General features: G+C 30.9%; 2 protein-coding genes across 3 annotated transcripts in view; both read right to left on the bottom strand.

The window, feature by feature from the left end:
• Positions 1 to 11,590, bottom strand: part of LOC113399033 (protein TIS11) — a 28,487-nt gene extending 16,897 nt beyond the window's left edge. The window contains exon 1 of one of the 2 annotated variants that reach the window (XM_026638036.2): positions 10,888 to 11,590. In XM_026638036.2, the coding sequence (XP_026493821.1) occupies positions 10,888 to 10,944 (57 nt within the window). In that variant the 5' untranslated portion in view covers positions 10,945 to 11,590. The remainder of the gene's footprint in view (positions 1 to 10,887) is intronic. The other variant, XM_026638037.2, reaches the window with a different exon arrangement.
• LOC113399155 (uncharacterized) overlaps positions 1 to 27,339 on the bottom strand; it is a 180,293-nt gene that overhangs the window by 42,564 nt on the left and 110,390 nt on the right. The gene's annotated exons all lie outside the window — the stretch shown is intronic.

Raw genomic sequence — 27,339 nt, 5'->3', positions numbered from 1 at the left:
GCATATATTTTGTACTATACACCGCGCGCGCAATGAATTTGTAATGTTATCATATTATTTGTATATATTTATATTATAGACTTAAATTCCATGGAATACAATCTCATTGAACAAATATGAAATAGCTGTAGGCATGTGATTTCGCAACATATGCTATAAAAACCTAATTGAATGCCTCAAGAATATTTGTTGTAAAATAAAAATTTTGTTTGTTCGTTTTATATGAATTTCTGTCGTTTTTAAGTGGATATATAGCAGTTTTAAAGTGTATTGATGGTATAGTGTGTTTTATTTGTAGCACCGAATTAATACCAGTCAAAATTATAAACATCACCATTATAAAGGTATTCTTTAATAAAATGTCTAATATATCGGGACATTTACCGCGCTCACGCAAAGCCGGGGCAGGTAGTTAGTTATAAATAAACTTGTGACGGAACATAAGTTGAACAAACTGCACCAGATCGTGCGCTCGAGGAAACTATCGAGCTAGGCCTCAGGTCACTGCGATAACTTCTGAACTGAACTAGTTTCGGATAACTTATCAATTTGCGTCACGGGGTAGCCATTTTTTTATAACATATAATACAGATTATATTTAAAACATCTAATATTATATTATTTATTGTATGTATCGTACATTTCCCTTTCTATCATTATTTTATAGAAAAATCCGTTAAAATTTTCCACGGTTATCGTTACAAGGCATCGAAGCATGGCTTTTTACAAGCCATAGACCACCCTACTTGTCACGGTTATGATTCCTCACTCACCGATGTACAAGGGTATACGATCCTCGTAACAGGTAACACGAACGATAAGTACGACATACTATTTACTTTTACTTGGGATTAATAAAATCGCTTCGTCAAGTAATTCTCATTGTATAGATTTATATCGAATAATACTACCAAAATAGAACGTGTAGAGATATTATATACTTTTTATTATTGATTTAATATTATTGTTATTATGATGTTAGAAAGTTTGGCTAGGTTTAAGAGAAATGTTAAACTTTAAAAACAAAAAAAGAATTGCATGGCAATAATTCATGCATGTTTCATGCATTTCACGGGTCCTTGAATGCGTAGGTCGGTCCACTCGTGCGCATCGATGCACGATGCACTGGACCGCGATTTCAAAACGCATTTATTACAGTTTTTATAAAATCCCACTTATTAAAAAAAAATTGAATGTAGACCTTTTGTACAGTAACAGCATACAGCAAGTAAAAATTAAATGAGTTATTCAAATAATGGCTAAATTTAGTTTTGCCGAGAGCGAGACCAAGGATATTAGATACAAAAACATACGTTAGGCGTAATCATGATTAGTATTACATTGATTGATGGTTACTCAGCCATTCAACAAATTAATGTTACATTACGTCTGCATTACGTCCATCACGTATGTTGCATATATACTTAGATAACTTCGGTAATAGAATCGGAGAAGTAACAGGCTAACAGCATTACGTAATAATATTTATAAAGTTATGTTACCCACGTTCTGCGCACAAGCGGTCATTTTTATAAAGACATCACATAATTTAATTGCAACTAGAAATTAGGATGAAATGATCTCGTAACTAACTTGTTACCACGTACGTAATCAGCACAGGGAAGCGATATCGCGGTTTGCAAAGAAGGAAGTAGGTAATCGTGAGACTTGTTAGGTTCAACGCCTCGGGTGACGGAGAGAATAACCACGTTTTGTTAAGATTTTTTTTTTTTACATTTGTAATTAAAAACCTTTACTATGAGATTTTAACAGGAAAATAAGTTAATAAACTAAATTATTTTAACTATTAAGGAAGCACCTTTATATCAGGAAGACTTAAGACCTTGCAGAGTTCAACGGCTCTGTCTTCTAATAGACCCACGCCTTCTTCCTACACGCTGTCTACGCTTCCGTCATTTGAAGAAAACTGTCCTCTGAGCTTTGGCCCTAGTATAAAATAACAATAGACGTTGCGAAACAAAAAGTTGACCTTTAAACGATTTTTTAAATTATTTAATGAAATGGTTTGAATTATGGGAGTGTTTTAATATGAGACATTAATAATTCATGTAAATGAAAAGTGTGCTTCGTAATATAGTTAAACAATTTCATAAAACCACTCGAGATTTGACGTTATTGAATTAATCGTCTAATACACATAATAAGTATGAATAAGGCGATCGCAGCGTTGACAATCGTTCAGGTGTCCTACTAAATAGGAAGTGGACGTGCAGATAAATATGTTCCCAATTTGGCACGTCGAGTGTGACAGCGGTTATGCAACGCGACACTGACCTACCGGCCAGCGTGCCACTTTCCTTTCATTATTGACACACTATCTATAAACGGAGAACTATCACTACGGCCATTGCGCTTGCAACAACGTGCTCACTGATCAAAACATTCGCATTAAACGCACATCTTCTTGTATTCATCGTCGTTTCAGGACAGTTTTAAAGTTTAGATTAATTAACTTATAAAAGTTGATATTGTAATCTCGAATGGTTTTATTATGCACAATTTTAAAATATGCAATAGCTTAATGGACGTTGCGGAATATTATATGGCAATTAGTTTGTAGGACGTGACGTAGAACAACAATGAGGATTGTTGCCGATAAGTGTCGTGTACTGTTAAGTGCCTATTGTAATAAACAACGTGATAAACGTAAATGCAACTGCGCCCAATTAATTGACAGCTATCTAAACAATGAGAAACTGCCGGCAATTTAACACGATATAAGCACGACTGTAGTAATGCAAAATATTTTAGCAAATAGTGACACAATATACATACGTTTAAATAATATTATAAAATAACGCGACACAAGCATTACTTATAATGAGAAAAAAATTAGACTTGAAGAAGGTGATCTTCAAAAGTTTACTACAATTCCAAAAAAAGGGTTAAAATGATTCCTGACATTTAAATTGTATTCACAATGACTAAACGATGTAAAGTCTGAAGAACCCGAATCCATAAATAAACATATGTTAGTTATTTATAATACAATGTATCGGGTTATATGACACATTCAACTACCGCGAGGTCGTTCTACAGGTGCCCAATTGCGCAGCTTGGTTTGAAATTGGGGTAACTCCCCATTTACATAAACGTACATACAAGGGGCACCTTAATGAGCAACTTGTTCTGTTTAATTATTCACATAACTTCATTTATACACAAGCAGGACGCAAAAAGCAAATTATATCGAAATTATTATTATATTAAAGGCATAGCCAGAGAAGGGCTCTTTGGAAGAGTAGCCAGGTAGGGTAATTTCAACAATGGTATTATTTAAATATACAAAAAGTTTATCCTATTACGAGCAGGTAAATATAGGAAGTACAATTCAAGGAAATGTAAGACAAGTTTCTGTTTGAGGTATAATGTATAGCGATTTATTACATTAGAATTTTAAAATAATCAATGAAATGTTAGATTATTCTATGAAAAGGGTTGGAAAGTTTGTTTCCTGCAGCACGCGCGGATTATAATCAGTGTAATAGCTTCATGTTTGTGCAACACTCTTATGCAAACTGCAATCGTGCGAATCGTGCGCAACGTGTGATGCATTCTGCGCTGCCACTGCAAGACTCATCTTGCGTCAACGGATACGTCTCTACTGCAACGCAAATTAATTATCGTTCTGTAAGTACATAAGATAACACTCAGTTGGGTTTCCCTTCGGGGCCATGAAATGCGATTAAGTCGTTAAAACGTTTTAGGTAATCGTCGATTAAAAAATCAATAAGGCAGAGGTTGTGAAATGGCGCCGGCGCTGATTCTGACGCCGCAGCTCCTCTCCGTTCGGCCGTATCATTACGAAACAAGAAAAGAAAGTTAAAATCGTTTCAGCTGAGAGAATGTCGCTCTACTCGACTACTTGCGGCCTGTGGCAGTGCTGTGCTGTAATTGTAATACATCCCAGCCGCCCTACTAACCGCTCAATTGTGATGTAATCATTTCCTTTAAATTTTTATTTTGTGTATAAAATTGACTAATATTTTGTCAAAAATTTTATTGATTATGTTATACATATCATATCTGCAAAATTTCATTGTACCAATGTTCCTATAAATGAGGCGTATAATATATGATTATTAAAAAAAGGTTTTTATTATGATCATTAATTACAATGGCAATAAAAAGGCTCCACAAAAATTAAGTCAAAAAAGGTTCGATTAATTCATATGATAAGAGTTTATATTGCCATAACTTAAAGAATAATATGCATTAAAAGTATAAAATATAGAGTACAGACGGTGAATCGGCAATACGGAGTACCCTCTTCGAAACCAAAATCGAATACGAAACAATGTTCTTATATTGCGCAAGTGAGGTTGATATGTTCTTAAGCAATTATGTAAAGCGATTAATACAGGTAAGGGGAGAGGTTGCGCGGGCGCAGCGGTTATGGTAAAAGTGTTACACGGCGCCGCTTGTGCTCGATTCAATGACGCAACCGCAATGTGTGCCAAAACTGCAGCAAAACTACAACGTCGACTACGACGCTGAACAGGCTACGTGTTACGTCCGAGTTCAACTGTTTATGTAACCCTAATGCCGAATTTCGAATATAATCCTATTGATGATAGGTGATTCGTCAAATGTATGCTTGTTAAATGGCAATTACAGAATAATTAAGCCACTTACGGGCTTAATATATACATATGTATCAAATAATAATTCATTTTCAATTATTTCATACCTTGTCAATTTTTTAATTTAATTGCATACTCTTACAACGTTACAAAAAATGTTATACGTATGTGTATAAGTGCATCAAAGAAAGTAGTAAATAACACATCGTTTCAATAACAACACTAATAATGTTTCCAGGCGATAAGATAGAGTAGGTACCCTTTGTTTATGCACTACACTCAACATAAGACCTCAGATAGGCATTATCTACTTAGGTATATATGTATTTAACTTTTTGGTTACTCATACGAAACAACTAATTATATGAATTCTAATCTAAAAGTAAATAAACATTCAAGTATGTAGAGTGGTGAGAGTTTGTTTAAGATAAATAAACCGTTGGATAATAATAATAGTTGAAAGATGTCAGTTATTCTTATTACATATTACGTATATTTAATTTAATATTTACTTGTTTATAAATAATTTTTGGTTATTCTCGTATCGATATGCTTTAATTGTATTGTTTTAATATTTGAGACTTGTTTATTTATTACTGATGATAGTGAGTACCCTACATAATATAAGCTTAATTCATAATAACGTACCGTTTTTGGAATGATATATGTCATTGATATTATTTTTTTTTTTAAATATACTCGATTAAATCTTGTAAATAAATTGCGATAATAATTGGCAACACGTGACGACTTGTTATCAAGAATGATTTCAATTCATATAAGTACGTTTCACTCTACAATCGAATAAGTTTATAATTTAAACATCATACAAGTAATTTTAATACTTATTCCGTATGGTTTAAGGTATAATTTTGATGAACATCAGAAGACGTTTGTTTCGATACCAACGAGTATACCGACGACCGCCTACTCGGCAATGAACCCTAGCATTTGTTCTGCTGAAACAATTAGCAGAGCGTCGCGAATCAAACAAAACTTTTTAATAACACGAACCATTAAATGAATAAAGCAGATACAATTTCAAGATTTAACACTACTTATATTTGACTATTGAAATAATAACTTTAAGAAAATTTTAATTGTAATAAATATATGGTTTCGATATTGTAGCACCTTTCTAGTTAGGCAGTCATTTTTATTAAATCAAATGAATATTAGAAAATAAATTGATTAATTCAATGAATATATATTTCTCGCAACATGCTTGATTTAATTTGCTACAGGAAGTTCAACAAATGTAATTCAAATAATGTTTATCGTTTATGTAAATAGAATAAACATAATGATATGCGTGTCTAAAGAGAATAAGTTCACGCTAAGAATCAAGGTTTAACCTGCAGCTACACTTCAATGTAATTTGTATTTACCTACATTCCTTTAAATTTTAACTCGGTGGAACAAAAGTAATTAGATTCAAAGTTCTAATAATTTATTCTCAATAATACAAATATATCGCTACGGTGTAAATGCATTTTCCTAACGTCATTCATTACCTCGCGGTCATTGTGATTAAGTTTATTTATTTTAACCTATATATGACATTTTATAGTTATTGTATGTCTTACAGTGATTACCTTAACGTTCGGAACCTCGATTTCTTGATTTATCGCTAAATGGCTAAGTATTGATGCCATCTTTAAATTAAGCAATGCATTCAAGGCAAGCTAGTTATTAAAAAACTAAACAAATGTTCGTGTTAGGAAAGCGTAATGCCTTGACTGCTGTTGACCATAGAGACCTACATATATGTAGGTCGAGTGGTGTTCTCATGCGAGGCTATTAGGTTTAAAGGGAATAGAGGGTTGATTCACATCTTGAGACGTGTAAGAAAGATTATGACAGAGATTATGTTTGAATTCGTATAAGTAACCACTCGTGTAAGATTATCTTCCAAGCCATGGGCTGTTTGCCTGATCAGTCATACTATTAATGTAAAACACGCTTGAAGTTTCGAGGCGTTAATCAAGTAATCAAGCAACGTCGACCGCTCGTAATCGGTTAGAAGTATTTCCACTACAGTGGCTTCATTTCGTAACTAAATAGAGGTGAACGTGATAAAAACTACGTGATAATCGAGTATAGTTTGAAATCAAATACATACTGCTCCTGTATTTGATAAAAAAAAATAGCAATTATATTTATATGCAGGAGAAAAACGAATCGAAAATGTGTGAATTTAGCTGAATGGAATACGATCGACATGGAGAATGGCGCCTGAGACTCACGCGGAATCTTATTTCGCTAGCACAGCGTACGAGGAAATAATCTGAGTAGTTATTGTATACAACACTAACTGCTACCTCAGCTCCCACGATCAACACTTATTGTTTGCGTTACACTCGAAGGTTTCTGCAACGTCTAGGTGTTGAGAAACGTAGGCAACTGAGGCCTGAAAAGGCTGTTTGAGAAACCTTTCGAGTTTCGATTGCGAAAAGTTTAGAAAGCTTATATTTACTTGCATGCAGATATTGTCAAGTAACGTGTATGCAAGCACTCGAACATGTTGGCACACGCGTTAGCTAGACTACCCACTGGACATCTTGACTAATAATAACAAAACGGTGAATGGTAATTATTTTCAAGTCTGTAATATACCTATAATTTATTGTGTTTGGAATATTTTTATTAATTAATTTCGGTAGAAGCTAAAGTGATTTCAAAAGTTTATCGAACACACGTGGAGATTGTCGCGTGACCATCATAGCCGACACCGCCTTCGCAATTAACTCACGGATAATATTATTTATTTACTCAACTCACAGTTCACTTATAAAAACCGGAGGTATTTCCTTTTTCCTTGATGTTCTTCTCACATTTAAATCTTATTCAATTTAAAATTTAAACGTTTAATACGCGAAACATGCTCGACTGTTCGCACTATCAGCTATTAAACATTGCAAAATACAAACTTATCTATATATATAATAAAACATTGATAATGCGCCTGACTTCCTCCTATTATTTATTTCTAACATGGCTCGAAATAATTATCAAGTACTACAGAGTATGGACGGCTGCAATGCGTTTTGCGTGCGAGCATAGCGCGATTGTACGCTCCGACGCCGCACATGATTACACGCCTTACTGACCAACTAACAACAAACGAAACTAACCCTATAACTGCTTGAAATAGTGTCAATATTGTTATATTAAATAAATCCAGTATGTACAACGTTTAAATTTACCTTTAATACCTAAAACCAGTATTCAAAAACAATTTTGAATATTGTTTGGTTTAGACGTATTGTAGCGTATCCCACTAAAACAAATACATACATAATTATAAGTTTAGTCGTAATTACTGTATTCAATTAACGATTTTCTTACGTATCTGTTCAAGGGCATTGCAAGGGTTTTGCCTGAGGAAGGACATATTCACAAAATACCCCACTTCCAAACGACTTTCCCCGTCCTATAAAAAATTTGGAAACTAACAATACCCTGTTCGAACAAAGGAGAATTGTAGGACAAAAGCCTCTTTATCTTGTGCCAAAAAGAAAAAAAGGTTATAGTGCTGAGCGGTTGTATTTGTAAATAGGCTGCAGGTAGATGATGGTTGTAGGTGTATTTACGAGCCCAACGGTTTAAAAGATTTTTTGTTATTAAAAAGAAAAATAAAAGAATAACGATGCACCTTTCAAAATTCCCACTGCGATTTCTTTGGTAACGTAAGTCATTCTATGTTGCATTTGTGTTCGCATCACAATACCTAATCGATACCAACGCTGATATGGTCTCCAAGCTTACTACGTAATTGTGAATAAATCGAATTTCTTCTTGTGTAAAATAAATGACATAAAACTTTTTTTTTACTTATACATATACCCATTTATTTAAAAAAATATTTTAAAAAATAACTATAATACATAATGATGTTTTTTTTTAATGTAATTGTCAGTAACTTATTTAGAGACGACAGCGCGAGTACATTTAAAAACTTGTTTACGAATATTAAAAACATGTGCCTATATTTTATACATAAGTTGGCCTGCATCTCTACCCCTTACACTATGTGCTCAACGGAATACAAAACAGGGCAGCCCCGAGCAACAAGTGGCTTATACGCAATATAAAGAAACCACAAAAACCCACGAGCAGGTAGCGTAGAAAAGAGCAAACAATTTATAACCATGTGAATTAGTCATTAGAGCCGGTTTTGCTTCGCCACTACGGATAGGGTCGAAAACGAGTTCGCCAAGCGATAGTGATCTTAAAACCAACAGCATAAGAGCTGTATTGTGGAACATTATAGAATATAATGGGAGCCACACCAGTCACACCACTTAACCGCGTCTGCTCTCTACCCCTGCTGAGATTTGAAAAGGATTTGTCAAGCAATAACAACGAGATATGCTAAGACAAAAATTGGAAGATTAATTTATGAACTAAGGACAAAATTATCGTTTTAATACGTTACCTGCGTCTACTTGTAACATAAGCTCTGTTTTATACGATAAGAATGGTAATATTAATTAACACGAAAATATGTTACTAACAATGTTTCAAATAGATTATTAACTTATAATTTTAAATATAAAATATAACTACAATAATTTAAAGAACTATTCAATATTATTTCTCTCCAATAGCAACATAAACACACGTGTAATGTGCTATAATGATGTAGGCAAATTAAAAACAGTATAATAAAAATATATATTTTTACTTTTCTAAGGAAAAATGATTCTCATAAACTGTATATCCAGTTCAGTTAGATTCTCAACCGGGCCATTGCATTCATATACGAGATAAGACAAGTCGTAACTACAGGAACAGAACACCACGTACTAACAACTCAACAAATTTTCCGTATGTATACTATAATTATGGCGGTAGGAACTACCTTTGCAGTAAAAGGCACGAGCGAAACTTACCTTGTACAGCTTCGCTCATATAATGTTCTTAAATAACTACTTGTCTGTACTGTTAGAGAATGTAATATTTACGAAATACCAATACTTTAAGGACCGACTTACAGTAGCAACAAATACTTATATATTAACAAAACAAAATAATAATTATATAATAACAAAATAATTTTGATTCACAAATAAACGTTTTTAAACTTTCATAACACAACTAACAGCTATATAGACATTTTGTCTATATAAGCTTGTCTCGCGAAAAAGAGCAAGATTTCATTAAATTGGGATAGTCCCGCTCTCGAAAGAACGAAATAATATTATAAAATCATTAGTAGGTTATGTATAATATTATTGAATATCTCAAGGTCAAACGCAAATTAAACTTTAAATATTCAACTTGTTGAAAATACGCATTAATGCGAAAGGTTTTGTTAAATAAATAAGCATATGATGATTTTGAAATAATTTATAATTAATTCTTGGAAATATTATCTATTTATTTTAAATCAAATAATATATATTTTACTTCAAACGTTCCTATATTTCATGTAGGTATAAATGCAGGTAGAATAAGTACTTTTACCAGCTCAAATTTCAAAGATTATTATATCAACGATTTTTGTGTTTTACATTCTTATTATATAGGTATAGTACTGCGCAGTGAAAAATTGTATAAATAAAAAAAAGAAAAATGACTTCTTCGACTTTTCTTTAGAAAAATTAAACCAAATCCTTAAAAAAATAATAGTACCTATTTCTAATAAACTTTTTTATACAATACGTTGAATCATATACAAACTTTAAGTTGTAAGTAAGTAATATTTTAATGTCTTGTTATATTATAAATTTGGTAAATAAAATAAATAATTTAACGTTACTGAAGCATATGCTATATGCAACATTGTTATCGCAAATAAGACTTACTTATTTGCGATAACAATGTTGCATATAGCAGGCAATAATTAATATGTGGCAATTAGATGGAAGACGTGTTTACGTCTTTTATTTAAAATTTACATAAAGTAAATGGATTATAGATGTGTAATTTGAGAAATACGATTTCAATTTAAAAAAAAAATCTTAGGGTTTTGTTATGTATAATAACCTAAAAAATAAAAGACAAAAAATATCGAAGCATGATACATATTATCATGCTTCGATATCTTTGAGATGAATTATTATTTTAACAGTTCAACAAGATACGTTATTCAATTAAAATTTCATTTTAGTTTTATTTTATTTTCGATAAAAAAAAAATCCACGAGATGCATTCAGGGATACACGCATGTCAATAAAGGTTTACTAACCTTAAAATATTATTAGTCGTAAAATAACGACTAAAATCTCCTATAATTTTTGTGGGTGGTTTGAAAATTAAATAAGTATGCTATGCTTACCTTCAAGAACAGATCACCAAAGTACAGCGCAGACTGATGCATTATGGCAGTAGACATTATGTAGAATCAACTCGACACTAGTTAAGATCCAGGTTTTAAATGCTTGTTTTACGTTTTGTAACGTGCAATTAATTCACTTATGCACGATTTTAGGGCAGACTCACTATAATTTAAGCAAGTTTGAAAAGTTCACGATATTATCAACAAGAATTTTTAGAAAACCGTTGTAAATACTACTGGTGTATTAAATGTTATTAAATCGACGCGTTTTTGTTTTTTCGTTCGGTGACCACAGATTGACTCCGAACTAGTTGGCTGAGGGCGATGTTTTTTTTTATCCACAATTGAGCCAGTTATAAAATTTTTGATCACAATTTCGCAAGCAATGCGAAAATGTACAAAACAGTCCTTTGTTTCGAAATATCTTCACTTTTTTCGCGTCTATACGGAAATTCACAAATATTGGTCAAAACTCTGCGCGAACTGCATCGAAGTAAACTTTAGACAATAAAAACTTTTTTTTTGTCCAACTTTATACTCCAAAACGTCTATAATTCTGGCTGCATAAGTCGCAAGTTAAAAATGAATCGCAGTGTCAACGTCCGCGCAAAACGCACCACACGTTCATTCCGTATCACGCTTGCTCGCGCACTGAGCCTGCAATTCGGTTCGCCCGTGACTCGTGAGCCGGCAGCGGGCGGGTGGATTTTGTTTTCAAATCAAACAGCACGATCACGTTTTGAAGCGAGATTCGTTTTCAACTCGGGTACGCTCGGCTGATGTCGGCAATATTCGGTAATCTGTTTTGTTGTTGTCTGCCCGCCATATAATAAAAACTGATAAACTCCCTCATCTTGGTCTTCTTTTGGTTGTTATTTTTTTTGTTAATTAAAATGTACATAATCAAGTAAAAGGACATTTTATATACATTTACATAATTATCATGCAAACTAGCAACTTGGCCGCAACTTCGACATTCTTAATGAACTATTAATACCTACTAGTTATCTACTCGTTCAACTTCTCGTAAATATATAGGTATCGATTGCACGCCTAAAGACTATAATATTGTGCATTATATGTACGTACCTACATAGTTTGCAGTAACTGTTGCAAAAGATAAAAATGTCTTAAGTGAAGAAATAGCTTTATATCTTTTTCTACGCAAATGTATGTAATTAAAGGGATATTAATAACAGAACTTATACCACAAGTTAAACCAGCTAGCTTATACCTACTTATATAGACACATTTATACAATTTGGTAAGGAAGTGCTAAAAAATAAACGGCCAGAACGGTGCACAAACGCAAAAACTTGTAATTTTAGAGCTGGTTCGACCAATCGAGTATCCTCCGCCCGCGCTTGTCTAAGGTTATGACTATAAACAAAGATGAAGCGTGTATGTAAGCGTGTAGACAGAGATATTAGATCCTGTGTCTTTTTGCAACCATTCTACCTTTTAAGATTTATATTATCATTTTAGGTTCATTTAGTACTTTTAACTTAATAGAACTAGAACTAGTACTTTTAACTTAATTATTATGGTACGTATAGTTATTTGAATAGATTTTAAAATGAAGAGTTAAGTAAATTGCTATAACTATAAGTTTAAAAAACGCTGAAGAAAAAAAGAAATCAACATTATAAATGTTAACCAACACGAAATATTTTCTATAAATTATCTTAACCTTATAAATTTACCTATAGTTCTCGAGTAGATTATAAATTATATTACAGGTTAAGCTTTTCTGTTCTATTTAAAGGTAATTAAGTATTCAATATTCAACGTAATTATAAAACTGCCACTTAGTATTTTACAATTCATAATATTAAATTCAGAAAATAAAATAGTTATTTAGATGAAACATAAAAATTAAATATCTGAAGTCGATATCTGAAATAATTAAATTTTATTTAATCTAATACATACCTATTTTTTAACCTAATTGGATTTCATTCATTCATTTCCCGCTTCGTTTATGACTAAGTGAACAGACATCGCTCGCCGCGTCCCTCGAGCAACTTTTTATTATGGCATTCGTTGTTTGCAAACCCGTTTGACGGTTTTAGTGTAATGCGCTATATTGCAGCAAGCTTACGGGAACTAGGTTCTATTCAGGAGTAAGCTGATGGTTCTATCTTTACTCGATCTTTGCCTAAGAATACAAAGGGTTGTTTTATTATAAGCGATATAATATTGCAATTGTTTTGCTACGACAATAACAACAAAACAGTTATGATGTACTATTTTAATATGTAGGATTTTTGAAATTCATAGATATCGTTTTTCTTTAGTCTTAACCTAAACATAAAATAGATACGATTTTTTAAATCTTTATTTATTCCGTAACCATAAAATTCAAAACAGCAGACTATAATATATCTATAACTACATTAAATTATCTATTACGTCAAAAAATGCTCAGTTAGTAAGCCGAATACTTTTTATACTGTATTATTTTAATCGAAGTCTATACAATGTTTAAAATCTAAAATTTTTTTTAAGATTTTTTTTCTTGTTTAAGTTAAATGACAGCATACGAATAAAATAAAAACATTTTATTTTGCAATATTCTTGAAAACTATGAACATTTTAAGAATTCAAAAAAACATCTTCATGAAGAGATGTTGAATCATTATTTTTATAGGCATGTCATGGTCTTGTTCAAGAGTTTTTATGGTTTCAAAGTTTCTTAAATTCTTAGCGCACTGTAGTATTGTAAATTTATGTTTAACATATTCATGGTAATAATACTTACTTATATTTATTTTACGTAATAGAAAATATAGTATTTCTTATTATTTAGCTAAATTGCCAACGAGTCCGATATCATCTCATGGGAAATATTCTGAAACGCGAGTTGTAATATAAACTGTAGGGAATTTTAGAGATCCCCATTTGTACTAAGATACATGAAAACGATTTTACTAAATTGAATTTGATCGCCCTAAACGGCCCGAAATTACTAAAACTACAAGATTGAATATGAGTGCAACGATTACACAAGTAACGTTTGAGTGAAACGTTTATGACAAATTTGAATTTAAAAATAAGAAAAAAAAGAATCATGGTATATAATATTTGACAAACATCGAACGAGAAGTATAAGTATATTATCTACGAACGGATGATATCAAGTTGTTTTTTGTCCCAATGTTACAAAAAGTTATCAGTTTGATTTGCCCTTTGTTAATATTATTTTCGTTGCGTATGAATAAAAAATTAAATCAAATACCTTCAATCTACAGAAGTAACTTCACGTGGCAAACTCAGTCTTCACCCTTCTGGTCACCAACTGTCGGACTATCATCAGACTACAGGCAATTTGCAAGGGGATTACTAATTGAATTTTGAGAAAATTATTAATTCATTATGAGATTACACTAAGGACAATTAGTTAATTTATTCATAGTTTCATATAGATTAATAACTTAGATCAACTATACATTAGTTGTACGGCAACTTAGTTTAGTATATACAGTATAGATATACCTTTGCGAACATGTGACAGAATTTCTCCAAAATGTTTCTTTTCATCTCTGAATGAGATAAATTATGAACACATGTTTAGATCGAATACCAATCGGTACGTGCCTGGATTTGAGCTCTCTCCTTTGAGACAGTGTATTTTCAAAGATACATTTGAAATATTTGATAATGACACAACGAAACTCCGAGCTCGAATTCGTTTTTTAAAATCGATTTAATGAAAAATATCTGGGTTTCTTAACCAACTACTCAGAGATATAAATTCATTATCGAATATATTAGAATTAATAGCAAAAAATATATACAGATAATATATTTAATATGTAAATTAAGATATCTATACTTATGCGGAATCACTTAGATATTTAAAGTTTACGCAACGTTATTTATATCCTAAGCCAGTGTCAAATAACGGTCACGTAGTGCTTACTCCTATATTGACGCTTGGTTATATTACACATTGTGTTCAAAATACTGATTACTAATAAAATAGCAAAATGAAAGGAAGTTTAAAAATAGTAATCAATTCAAAGAATACTACAAAATTAATCTGGAATAAAATATTTTGTTCTGACTGCCTAACAATGAACAGTCAAAAAAACAGAGCCCAGAAATCGAAAATTTTAGAACTCGGTATATTTTATAACGTACCTAAGCATACACTAAGAAACTATATATTTTTGGAAATATCAACTTAAAAGGGGACGTGGTAGGAGTAACTTTTTACGCGCACAGAGTTGGTGGGACGTGGAAGCCACGTATTAAATATTTAACATTAATGTTACTCATCATTTATCAATTTGAACAAATGAGAGGTCAAGGAATTTGTTACTTATAATTGCTGATGCACAGGGTCTTGGTGGTAACATTATCGGTTCTACATAATGATCTTTCCTTAGTAGCCATCGTGCGGCAGTCGTGGTTAGAAATAAATGGTCACTTAGTTTATTACTATGACTAATTTTGGTTCCGGGACCAACGCTAGTAAAGGTATAAAATATTGCATTTCATCCAGACAGAGCAAGTCCTTGAGTAATTCAGCCTATTTGACTCGCAAGCCCAAACGTTGACTTTGGCTATTGCGACTCAATTAATATGCCATTCAATTTATATATTGACAAAGTTGAAAGTTGATATCGATTTTTATTTTAGGTTATTAGCTATGAAGTCATGACTTTAGCGAAGTGGTAATAAGAAAATTTATATATAACACTTATTATAATGACTTTAAATATGTTGAACTGGCTGTTTAAATTCATTCATATATTGTGTTTGTTGATTTATTTTTTTGTATCTTATAAATCAGCGAATATCTCATAGAATTCGCTATGATCAATATTTTGTAATTTCATAAATGTTTTATTCACAAAATCCCTAAATCACTATTACAGTTTACACCACTTTGAAACCTTGAATAGATAATAGAAGGTTATTAAAATTATCTAGAAACGAAATATGTAAAAATAATAATACTAAGATCGTAAAAATGGTCAGGTAATAGAAAACAGGATCCTTTCTTTGGTTCATTATACGGCTTGAGCTCTTAAGGCGCGTAGAGACAATAGCCAGTATTTTTCAAAAGACTATTGACGTACGAACAAAAGTAAATTATTATTTAAATATATTTTTTTAAATACTATAGAGTACCGAGTTTCGAATCTGTTTTTTTATGACTTATTTTTGGAACGTTGTTTTCGTTTGAGACCATAGGTATATAATAAAATAAAAATAAATAACGATGGAAATAAAAACATACAAAACGATTATTATTAATAATTATTGTGAGTGTATAAATATAATATTGTATTGTGTTAAAATATTTAGATTCGACTAATAATCTATTCTGAATAGAGTCTACTGCGTACCCGGATCTAATTTTTAAAAAAAATTCATACCTACTTAATAAAGTTATACGTAAGATTGTTGCCTTTGATACTTTCAATATTATATGTTGTTTTTAATAACACACGTAGATGGACAACAAAGGTGACATTGGTGCGCACGTTTGCAATAATACGACCTATGTTAATGTGTAGTTAAATTTTATATCCATTTTAAGTGAACATGCCACTACGTAGATAGTAGTATTTCCGTAGTTTAACTTGTATAAACACTGTAAGTAACCTTTGTGGAAGGCTCAATTTGGAGAAAATTAATTTGCAATCCAATGCTTATTGCGCTTTAAATTTTAAATAGTTTTGATGAAAATTATATTGAATTACTTATTTGACGTCGAATCCTAATTTCCTTGGGAAAGATCTTGCGTCCATCCAGCTCAGAGCTTCACGGGTCACTTGATTGCATAAGTCAGTGCAAAGGACTGTTTAGGACACTCACGCTTTCTTTTTCTTCGAAGATTTCAATTTCAACCTACTATATAAGGAGTATGGTTCCGATGTCTGGCTTAAGATTATTTAAGATATTTTTTGTTAAAATGGATGAAATTCAATTCTCGTAGACTACCTAAAATCCCATTTGTTTTGTGACTTGTAAATATATGTAGTCTATTTATGTTTGAGGTATGTACCTAATTCAATTACCCGCTCTCCAACATTATTTTAGTTGTTAAAAATTAGATAGAATATTTTCAGTAATAGAATTTCACATTACAACCGAATATAATACGAATAGTCATCAAAGTAACAAAAAAAAAGCAATTAGCGTGAAACAGTGTAGATGATCTTTTCTTTACAAACATTAAGTTCAAATTCAATAAAAAATTTAAAAAAATATATCAAAATAAGAAAATTGACGTATGGTTTCTTTTAAAAAGTCGTACTGATGAATATCGAGAGAATTGGTCATTTTTATAATTAAAAACGTCTACGGTACTCTTACGCCTATTCCTGTTAAGCTAAAAATACCACGAAGGAGACGTTACGGGATCGCTTGCGCGTACTACCACGACGTCCTGACAGTAGGCCCAACTCTGCGGGTCTCCAATTCCTAGGAGGTTCTCGGGGTAAAAAATCGAATCAAAATTACGTTTACGACGACTTCGTTAAAATAATTATATCTTAACGTCTCTGAATGTAAAGTAAAATTCTAATAAAATTTTAAATATCTCAGTTCATAAAAGATGCGTTAAAATATCAACAGGACAAACACCTTATTGCTACATGTTTCCATTTAGTAAAAATATAACAAATGATTACTATAATATACAAGAAAAAAAAAGTAGTTATTTTTTTACCTAATCGATTCGTTAATAATGACTGTTTTTTTTAATACAAATAATTTTAGCAATGTGCTATTTCTGACAAGTAATGTTTAGGTATTGTTCATTGAAACTAGCTAATATACTATTTAATAAGTGAGGTGCTATTGCTGTAAGCCGTGACCATATAAAAGGTTATGTATTTTAGCATGTTGATTTCACGGCCTCACAAAAGTTATGTTTATTTTAATCCTTCAATTTTGCATTGTTTTAATTACAATTCACGAGTTAGTTTATTTTTGTAGTAACCAGTAAGTCTGATTGATAAAATTAGTCTCTCGTTAAAATCATTAGCCGTGTTGGTGTGAATGCGGGCGCGGACGTTGCTTATCACGAACGCTTTGCAGAATGTAACTCAATGTGTTACGCGATAAACGATTTTTACTGTTCCAAATACTTATGTAATGAAGCTAAAACAGTCGCGAAGCCGTACAGTTAAAACCCGCTCATAATGTAACTGCCATTCATAAAATGTATCGTAAACCTATTACAGTATTATTTCACCAAAAACGCCTGAATATGTACCTACACTAATCGTTTTGAAAGGCTAATAAGTAAATATCATCATTATAATCGCTTAAATGGCTGTACAGATTATCTTTTTGTATGTGTTTTCTGTGTACCTAGAAAATACGAAATAAAGGTTACTTTATTTGCTACCTATATACACTAAAGATCTGCCCCTGTTTCGCACGAGTAATTCTGAATAGATATATATGTATGTCGTGAAATAAGCTTCAGAACATCGTGAAAGAAGATTATGATCATTCATTATTTTCATATAACTTCATTTACGCAATAGGTACACGTCATAAAAAAAATAATGACAAACTATTTTCGTCTTTGTCGTCATATAGGTATATAATAACACATATCTAAAAGTTTTGCTGAGGAGATTTTATTATACTCGTATATTTAAATATAAAAAATTCTCACGTCACTCATGTTCAAACATAAGTGATTATATTTGATAAACGTAATTTGCATTATTTGTTATTCAGTGGTTAGGAAATTTTTTAACGTATAAATGTAAATGGCGAATTTATTTTAATTAAAGTACAGATAGCTATTTATAGGTTTCAAGCGTAAAGTAGGACCCTTTAGACTATTATTTAAGGAATTTGGAGACGATTGCAAAATAATTTATTTACCTACATAACAGTTTAGCGTTACAAAGTTACAACATTTCATTACGAAGACTACATTTAATAATATAAATTAATTCGGTCATGTTGCGAGATCTCGTGAAATTAGTGTTCCGTACCATGACTGAAATAGAACTAGTATAACAGAGAGCTTATTTGGTGGAATTTGCGAATGTTTGCAGTTTAGATTAAATACAAATGCGAAAACTTATAGTGTCAAAAAAAAAGAAACTGTTATTGTTTTTTTTTTTTTGTTTTAACGGAGCTACAAAATATATTCATTAATTTTAATTTAATTCAGCATTCGTAAACAGCAGTGAATTTAAGTTTGTTTTATTTTTGACTTTAAAGTAATCGTATTTATTTATTTAGTAAATTTATTCGACACTTGGCTGCTTTAGTATTTATAAATTTAAATAAAAAACATAACACATTGTCTTGTCATTGCAATACCAATGTACCTAGTTGAGGTATTTAAATATATATATATATATATATATATATATATATATAATTATAAGTCTTTATAATTAAGAAAAAAATGGTAGCAACGTGTGAGTCGTAAAAATAGCCTCGTGGAGTTAAATGATATAAAATCATTTTGGTGCCATGTTATTTAAGTTAAGCCAAAATTGCATAAAGGTCTCCTAAAAATTGCCACTTTTAAACCGGATATTTTATTGTATTCCATGATGAAATACAAAAAAAAATTATGTTCTTTTACGATAATGTTCACGATTTATTATGATACGTATTATAATGCATTTTAAGTTGGAAAAATACCTTCGCTTTGGAATTATATCTAACAGTGTTTTGCGAGCTGAATTATGTTTTTTTACAACAAGAAAAAAATAATTATTACAGATCATTTGGTATCATTCACTTGCTTGTGATATTTATTGTTTAACATTAACACGATAAAGGGCACAAAATCAGAAGAACACTTTTAATTCCGCATCGATACCCTTTATGCTGAACAACGATCACCTCGAAACACTGCCGGGTTCTGACAGTAAACACGTGAATGTGAATGACTCTTGTTACATTCATATAGGTACACATTTAAAATAGAGGCCGTCTCTCTACATGAATAACAAATCTCTGAAGTACAATTTTCAATCTGATTTTTATCGATTCATTTTTATGATTAAATTGCAATCGAACTGTAATGACAGCCTTATCGTTACATTAATTTTAACCGAAATTTACGGGTTTGAATCCCGGTAATTTGTCTGATGCTTAGCGTTGAAAGAGTGGTTCATGACTTGACATCGTGAGAAAACTGGCATTTGACGGATGAAATTCTGGTTCATATGTATTTACCAATTGGAGCGCCACCTGCCACCCAAACTAATTCATGAGAGGACAAGAGGCTTCAGACTAATTGTGGAACACGTATAGATTTATTATATTTCAATTACTTTTTGACAGAAACTTCTTGTATTTCTGTGACGAACACTATCCATAATAATGCGAAATACACATTAACTAAAAACAATATAAAATAAAAACAACATGATGATGTTCTTGTTAAGTCCTATTTGCTTATTTTTAAACCTTTTTTTTAATTATCATTGTGAACTTTAATTACAATTTCATGCTTTGGAAAACATAATATCGTAACAACTATGTTGGAAATTCTAGGAACAGTAAGTAAACGTGCTAGCATGCAGTAAAACGGTCTAGTATTTTAACTCCGAGGAATATTCTAGTTATTAAAAGACCTTGCCTTAAATGTATAATTCGTGTAAAAAGTAAAAGACATACCAGTTCAATATATATGATGAATTAAATTTAAAAAAAAGAAACACTCCCATAACAGTCGTAACCACATTATTTAAAAAAGGTCTTATTTATTATTTTTTTTAATCATATTATGTACAATGAAATAGCTCTCGAAAATTTTCCGTTATTCAAGAAGTAAAAATGAATGTTGATTGAAATGAAGAATCGTAATCTCCATACAAAAAAATAAATTTCGGTGCTACGTTCGTTGAAACAGATACTTGATTATTGACCTGTAAACACATTTTCGACATAGCAATTGTTATCGCGTAATAATACAGACAGAATTACGGGTCTAATCAAGTAGTATAATGGTTCCATACTATATATTAGATATTTAGGATAAAGTCTTTTTTAATTACAGATCAGTTATCGTTATGTTTTAAGTACAAGAAAAAAAAGACGTGCAAATTATTTTAAACGTTGTAATCAATATAAAATAAGACATCAATATTTTTTTATATTTTCAGATTTCGACTTATATTTTATGAAGTGAACCCTAAATTTAGTTTTTTATTTTATTTATTTTTACTAGTAACATAGTCGTAATGCAATAGAGGCGTCATAAGACCAATGTATAAACAAAGGTTTACGTGTCCGAATATAATTACTCGTGCACGCATAGACCGTCGTAATCGTTTCGTCATTACAAAACTAAATCAACGATTTTGTATTTAACTAATTGATTCCATAAAATTGATTTTATTTATAAAAAATATATATAAGTATACATATATATATAATTTATTATATAAATTATAATAATGCTTTGATTTTCTATTATCATTTTAATCTGATACCATAATATATATTATATCATTTATCATTGATATTTTAACTTGGAAGTTCGTTAATATATTAACTATTAAACTTTGAGTATTCTGTACTTCTTACTTACTTCCCTAAAATATAATACCTGGCGTATAAAAGGTAGTATATAAGGCTATAAATGTTGAGGCTATAAATCTCTCCGATTGCAACTGACTTTGAACAAGAGAATGAGGTAACATAAAATTCGCCTGTGCCAGGGTACTACTATAACTCCTGAGTATTTACTTTTCAAATTCACAAGCGCAACTAATATGATATTATGTCAAAATATTGAGTGACTCGTTGTTTTAGTCACAGGTTATAAGGCTGCAAATCCCGATGCCCTGGGTTCAAGTCCCAGGTTGGGCCATTATATAGTGTTATTGGCTTTTAATGTCGAAACATTTTTTCACTAATACCCTGGAGCCTCGAAGTTGGAAACGTGTATGTTTCCGTGCCTAGGAAAGCAGTAAGCGTAAGAACTATTGCCGGTCTTGACGGATTTGCCGTCCCATCGGATTATGAGGGTGGATCTGTATCCTCATTTATGCACAATAATGTTCTGCGTAGTTGGCTATAATCTGCCTTGCCACCGTGGCCGAACTTGGTGAGGAGAATATCATCATGTGTGAAGCACTTGTTAACAAGACTTTTGTTCAGTTAATGAATTAAAAATATGAAATAAAACAAAATGTTGTTATACGCAAATTATGCTATAATTAAACGTTTTCACTCCCTAATAATTAAAGTTATATTAAAGAGTCATTCGTCACTGTCATAACTATCATACTACGGAAGTGACCTTTTAGGTCATACTCAAATCAAGTACGTTAACTTTATAAGATTTTGTAAAGCGTTTAATTAAAAATATTTTATTTACTGAGTACAAAAATAAATTCGATCTTTACGGAAGTTATAGTGTCGCTTAAAGACTTATTAAATATATTTAGTTTGCAGAACAATATACCCAAATTAATTAATTACGATTCGAATAAAGGATTAAATTTTAATTTGCATATAAAAAATACTAAGAACTAATAAGCGCCTCCAAAGCACTTTAAGGAAAAAATACTTAAGAGTATTTTTATTCATTACTAGTTCGCGGTTTTCCTTTATAAACAAGCGATTAAAGTACTACTCATTAACCTATTTTTCTGCGTTATCGAATCGGATGTAATTAAGAATGTTTCTGGAACGATATCCTAAAAGGAAGTGAATTTGTTAATAACATGTGTGATAAAACTGCGATTAATACCATATCGTTTGTGTTGTTCACTATGTTACTCATTTCAACTATACATAATTATAAAAAGCTGAAAATATGTTGTCAAAAGACATTCTACTTATATTGTGTGACAAAAATAATTTCTTTGTCTATAAAAAGTAATTCCAAACGGATCAACGAAATGTCAAAAAAAATTGCAATGAAACTGTTTATATAACGTAAGTAGGTACATATTGAATTTAAATTATATAAATAAAATAAACAAATTATGCGCTTTTTTTAAATTGATTTAAGGTAATTTTTAATGAAACTGTAAATATTTGATAACAAATAATAGTTGAACTACCTATATTGTATAAATACCTAAAAATGTTACGATATAATATTTTATATGGTGTTCTATGTTACTTAGTTGTACCTCCACTTTTTATATCCTACAAAAGCTATTTTTTTATGATCAACAGTCTTGAATTAATCATTTACTATATATCAATGTCTATATAGTACTGTATATATTGAATAAAGAGCGTCTCGTTACATCAAGAGACACCACTTTACCGCATGTTAATTATACTAGAATTTTCCACTTCACGCATCTGTCTATATCGATATATACCGATTCGATTAGCCTTTGAGACACAGGTTTTAGCTCGATCGTTATATGCATAGCCAGTTCGATTTAGTTGTCCTCTTCTATCTTATAAAAAACTTACGGTAAAGAAGAAGAAAGGAAAATAAAACCTATAGCTCCGTTGTTTACAATAAATAGTGTGTTCTCTAATCACTAATAGTTCCAATAACGTTGATCACATGAGGAAACCGGTAACCGGTTTCTTACAACCGACGTCGTGTCGCCAAACGTGCACGCATGTCTGTAATAGCCCCTTCCTACCTACAACGTAGCAATGACGTAATGTTATACCTATGTATAATCTAGATGTCATTTAATACATATCATTTACAGCTAACAGTTACGATCAGGCAATTATTTTATGTGTCTTTGATTGGTGATTAAATGTAATTCCCACTGAGAAAAATATTTATTATATTATTCTTAACACATTTAGGTTTTAAGAAAATGGAAAAAAAACAAATAATTTTTATTCAGATTTTAAGTTATTAAAAATATTATGCAAATTTTGTGTATGAAACGTATACGACGATGACTGTTACGTATTAATTAATAATTGTATAAATAATTACATGGCACATGAATGTCAAGGAAAAAAAATACCCTATGCCAAAGGTCATTCACCTTAACAGTAAGACAAGTATTACCTAGACTGTGATAAACTCGAATATGATCTAACTATACAAATATCTCGTACCTACAGGAAACTAGAAGCCAGTTGCAATGACCAACGCATCTTTCAATAGTTTAATAAGTATAATCTATACTGATATAGACGGCTTAAAATGTTGCTAGTTAACAAAAAACTTACGAAACTATATGAATTAAAATGTTGCTATATAACCAAAAGTAAAAGTAGCTCAATGTTAGACTATTTTACAGATGAGTCTTATCGTCATTATTTTCTTGTATCAAAACAGAACTCAAACAAAATCTTTAAGCATATCGCATCTTCAAAACGTAACTGGCATAACTTCGAGTCGATTATTAAAACGTTTTTTTTTAACAATTGTTTTAAACAAACAAAGAATTTTACAAATTTAATCCAACGGACTTCGACGTACTAGTAATGTGTGGAATACAAATGTGTAAGGCAGAGGTATATTATAATCATATGGTCTATTTGAACGTTTTATTATATATTTGCAAAGTAATACATTTTTATTAATAAAATAAAAATAAATTTAAGTAATAAAAGAAATTAAAGGTAAGAATTATCATCATCACTATTAGTTAAATATTTTTTAAAGAATCTCAGTTTCTAAACTTATACGTGATGATAACATTTCATCTGGATCATCATAGTATAAAATACTTTTTGATGCGAACATTGAAATAATCAGATTTGATTATATATATATATATATTGTAGCAATATATATAATTATACCCGGTATTTCGTAATATTTTTTATCAACCTTATAAATATACAATTCGTTCTTTCTCTTACTTTTTAGTGAGTTGCTAAGTTGTGCCAAGAGGGTATATTGTAAAAAACTATTTATTACCTGTGTGGTATGTTGTAAATAAAACAATTTCGAAATATACGAGTATGTCACTTGATTGTCAATGATATACACATGCGGGTTACGACGTAAATAGTTTACGACTAGGGATGCTGGAACATAAACGAGCTGTTAAACCTTCTATCACGATGGCACGTGAAGGTACATGCCGAGATCTAAAATATTTTTTCGTATTCTTTAAATACTTTAGTATAGATTGGCATTGAAAAGTTGTCATAATTACCCTTTCGTAGTTTTAATTTTCAATATGACAAATAAATTTCGTCATCGACCGGAAGAAAAAGTATCAATTACCCATGCTGTTATCACATCATAACACATTTTCATATATATGTATATGAAAATGAAACAAATATATAAAAGTCGGTGATGTTTTATAAATACCAACCTATAAAAATATATATAGTATTATTTATAACGTAAACTTTTTTCTATAATAGGACCCCGACCCCGTAAAACAAAACAAACTATCAATCATCACTGCTAGTAATTTTTTGTCAAGTCGCCCAAAATGCGAAGTTACATAATTTAAGAACAAAAGGGTCTCTCAAAAAAGTGTGCCCGCAGAATGGTCTTAAAATAAAACGTCTACAAGTTATGTTCGTAAAGTTAAACCCGTAGTAGGCTATTCAACATAAATCGCGTGCGGGAGTGGAAACAATAAGCCTTATTGCACACTAATTCTTAGTAAGGAATCGCTTTATAATTTAAAAGTATGGCAAAGTATTTGGCAAAAGCCGGACTTATATAATTCTAATTCAGTTCTCATGAAAAAATATGATATTTTTATAGCATTGAAGCTAGTGGATGCTCAACCTACACCAAGCCAAATGTGTTTTTGATTCTTTTTTTCGCGGAATAGTCGGCCAACGGCTATTGCATAATCGTGAGGCGACCCAAACATTCTATGCAATCTCAGAATCGCAGACGAAACTTTAACAATTGTCTTTAGAAATATCTCTGCAATGCGAATTAATATATTTCTTAGTTACTCAATAAAAGCTGTTTTCTCGTCGGCTTTACTGATAAAGCAGCGATTTATGAGGTAATCTATATTTATAACAATTACATAATTATTTCTTTTGTTTATGAGTACTTCATTATTCACAAGAAAGGTTAAGTTAACTATTGTAATGAAATTCTTTCGGATTTAGTTTCAAAAGTTCATTCAAAAACTTACTATATCGTAGTTTTCCAAGAACAATTTATATTTACATAGTTCGTATTATTTATCTTTACTTTCGTAGATATAAACAATAATACGAGGGATCAATAGAGAGCTGAGCTTATCATCGACACTATTTATTAATTACCCTTATCGCCCAAAAGTAGGTTGCAGTTCTGATAGTGTATTTTTTATTATTTTTATTTCTGGATATACAACCCGGATGTGTATCGAATATTATTTCATAAAAAACTACATAATATTAAGCAGTGATTGAAGCGCGTCTGTGTGTATATTAAAAATCGTTTTGTTGATTTTCATTCAGGTTTTATTAAATAGTCAGTTTCTAATTCCGTAGCAAATTGGGTGATTTTTACAACAAGAAATAATAATATACGAGGATAATTCTCTATATGCTACAAGTGACTTGCGTGAGTGAACTGCGACGAATACAACTATGCGTTGCAAGATAATTCTATAAGTATTATTAACGACTTGTTAACTTCCATTTCTATAAAAGATATATCGAGTTTTTGATTTGATACCACCAATTTCAATAAACTTTACCTTTTATTGCATATTCAAATGTATCCATCAATCCTTTTGATAAGCATATAGCGCATAAAATGAAAAATTACGAAATACATATAATTTAGGAAAACGAAGGTAAGTCGTAGGCGGACGTCGAAGTTACCAAACATTTCTAAAAAGGCAACGCTATGAAAGCGAGAGTGTACTGCAGTATGAGTGTTATGGCACAAAATATATTGCAAATAATTGAAACGCGTCGAGGTCCCGCCGATAGCCCGTTATCACCCTTCGACCCCACATTGTCCGACGATAACATGTAATGGCCTTATGTGCTTAAATTATAACTAGCCGTTGACGATGTCCTCGATTAGAATATATCAGTTTTATTTTATTTTTTTATTTCCGAATGAGTGAAGATGCTTGTTTTTGTCGAATTATACATGAATATTTGATAAAGCTTTATTTTTTTTTATGAATATTGTCGAATCTCTAAACAATCGATCAGAAAATATTTTTAATAATGTCTAGTGGTAATTTTCGAAAAATAAAGCCCTTTACTAAGTAAATAATAATATAAAATATCTAGATTTAATATTAAATTTGTATAAAATAAATCAAACCTGTGTTGTGTGTATAATAATTTTAGCATGTACATATAAACACAATCGCGCTTGTAAGATCAAGCTTGAGGGTTAAGAAGTTAATTAAAACAGTAAGCACGTGCGTGGGTATCTAGTAAATACTAATTAGTATTTCTAGCAACTAAGAAACTAATAAATATAAGATTACTTCAATCCACAGTAATTTAATTTGTGCTAAAATCAGCTTTAAAGCTAAAGTCTATATGTTTGCATATATTATGTAGAAATAGTCGAAGGTTATATTGTCTATCTGTATTTATGCATTCCACGTGCGAACGTCTATT

The sequence above is a fragment of the Vanessa tameamea genome, chromosome 15 (assembly GCF_037043105.1).
Source record: "Vanessa tameamea isolate UH-Manoa-2023 chromosome 15, ilVanTame1 primary haplotype, whole genome shotgun sequence".
Lineage (NCBI taxonomy): Eukaryota > Metazoa > Arthropoda > Insecta > Lepidoptera > Nymphalidae > Vanessa > Vanessa tameamea.
The sequence above is the reverse complement of the archived record's forward strand: the minus strand, read 5'-3'. Positions and strand labels throughout refer to the sequence as shown.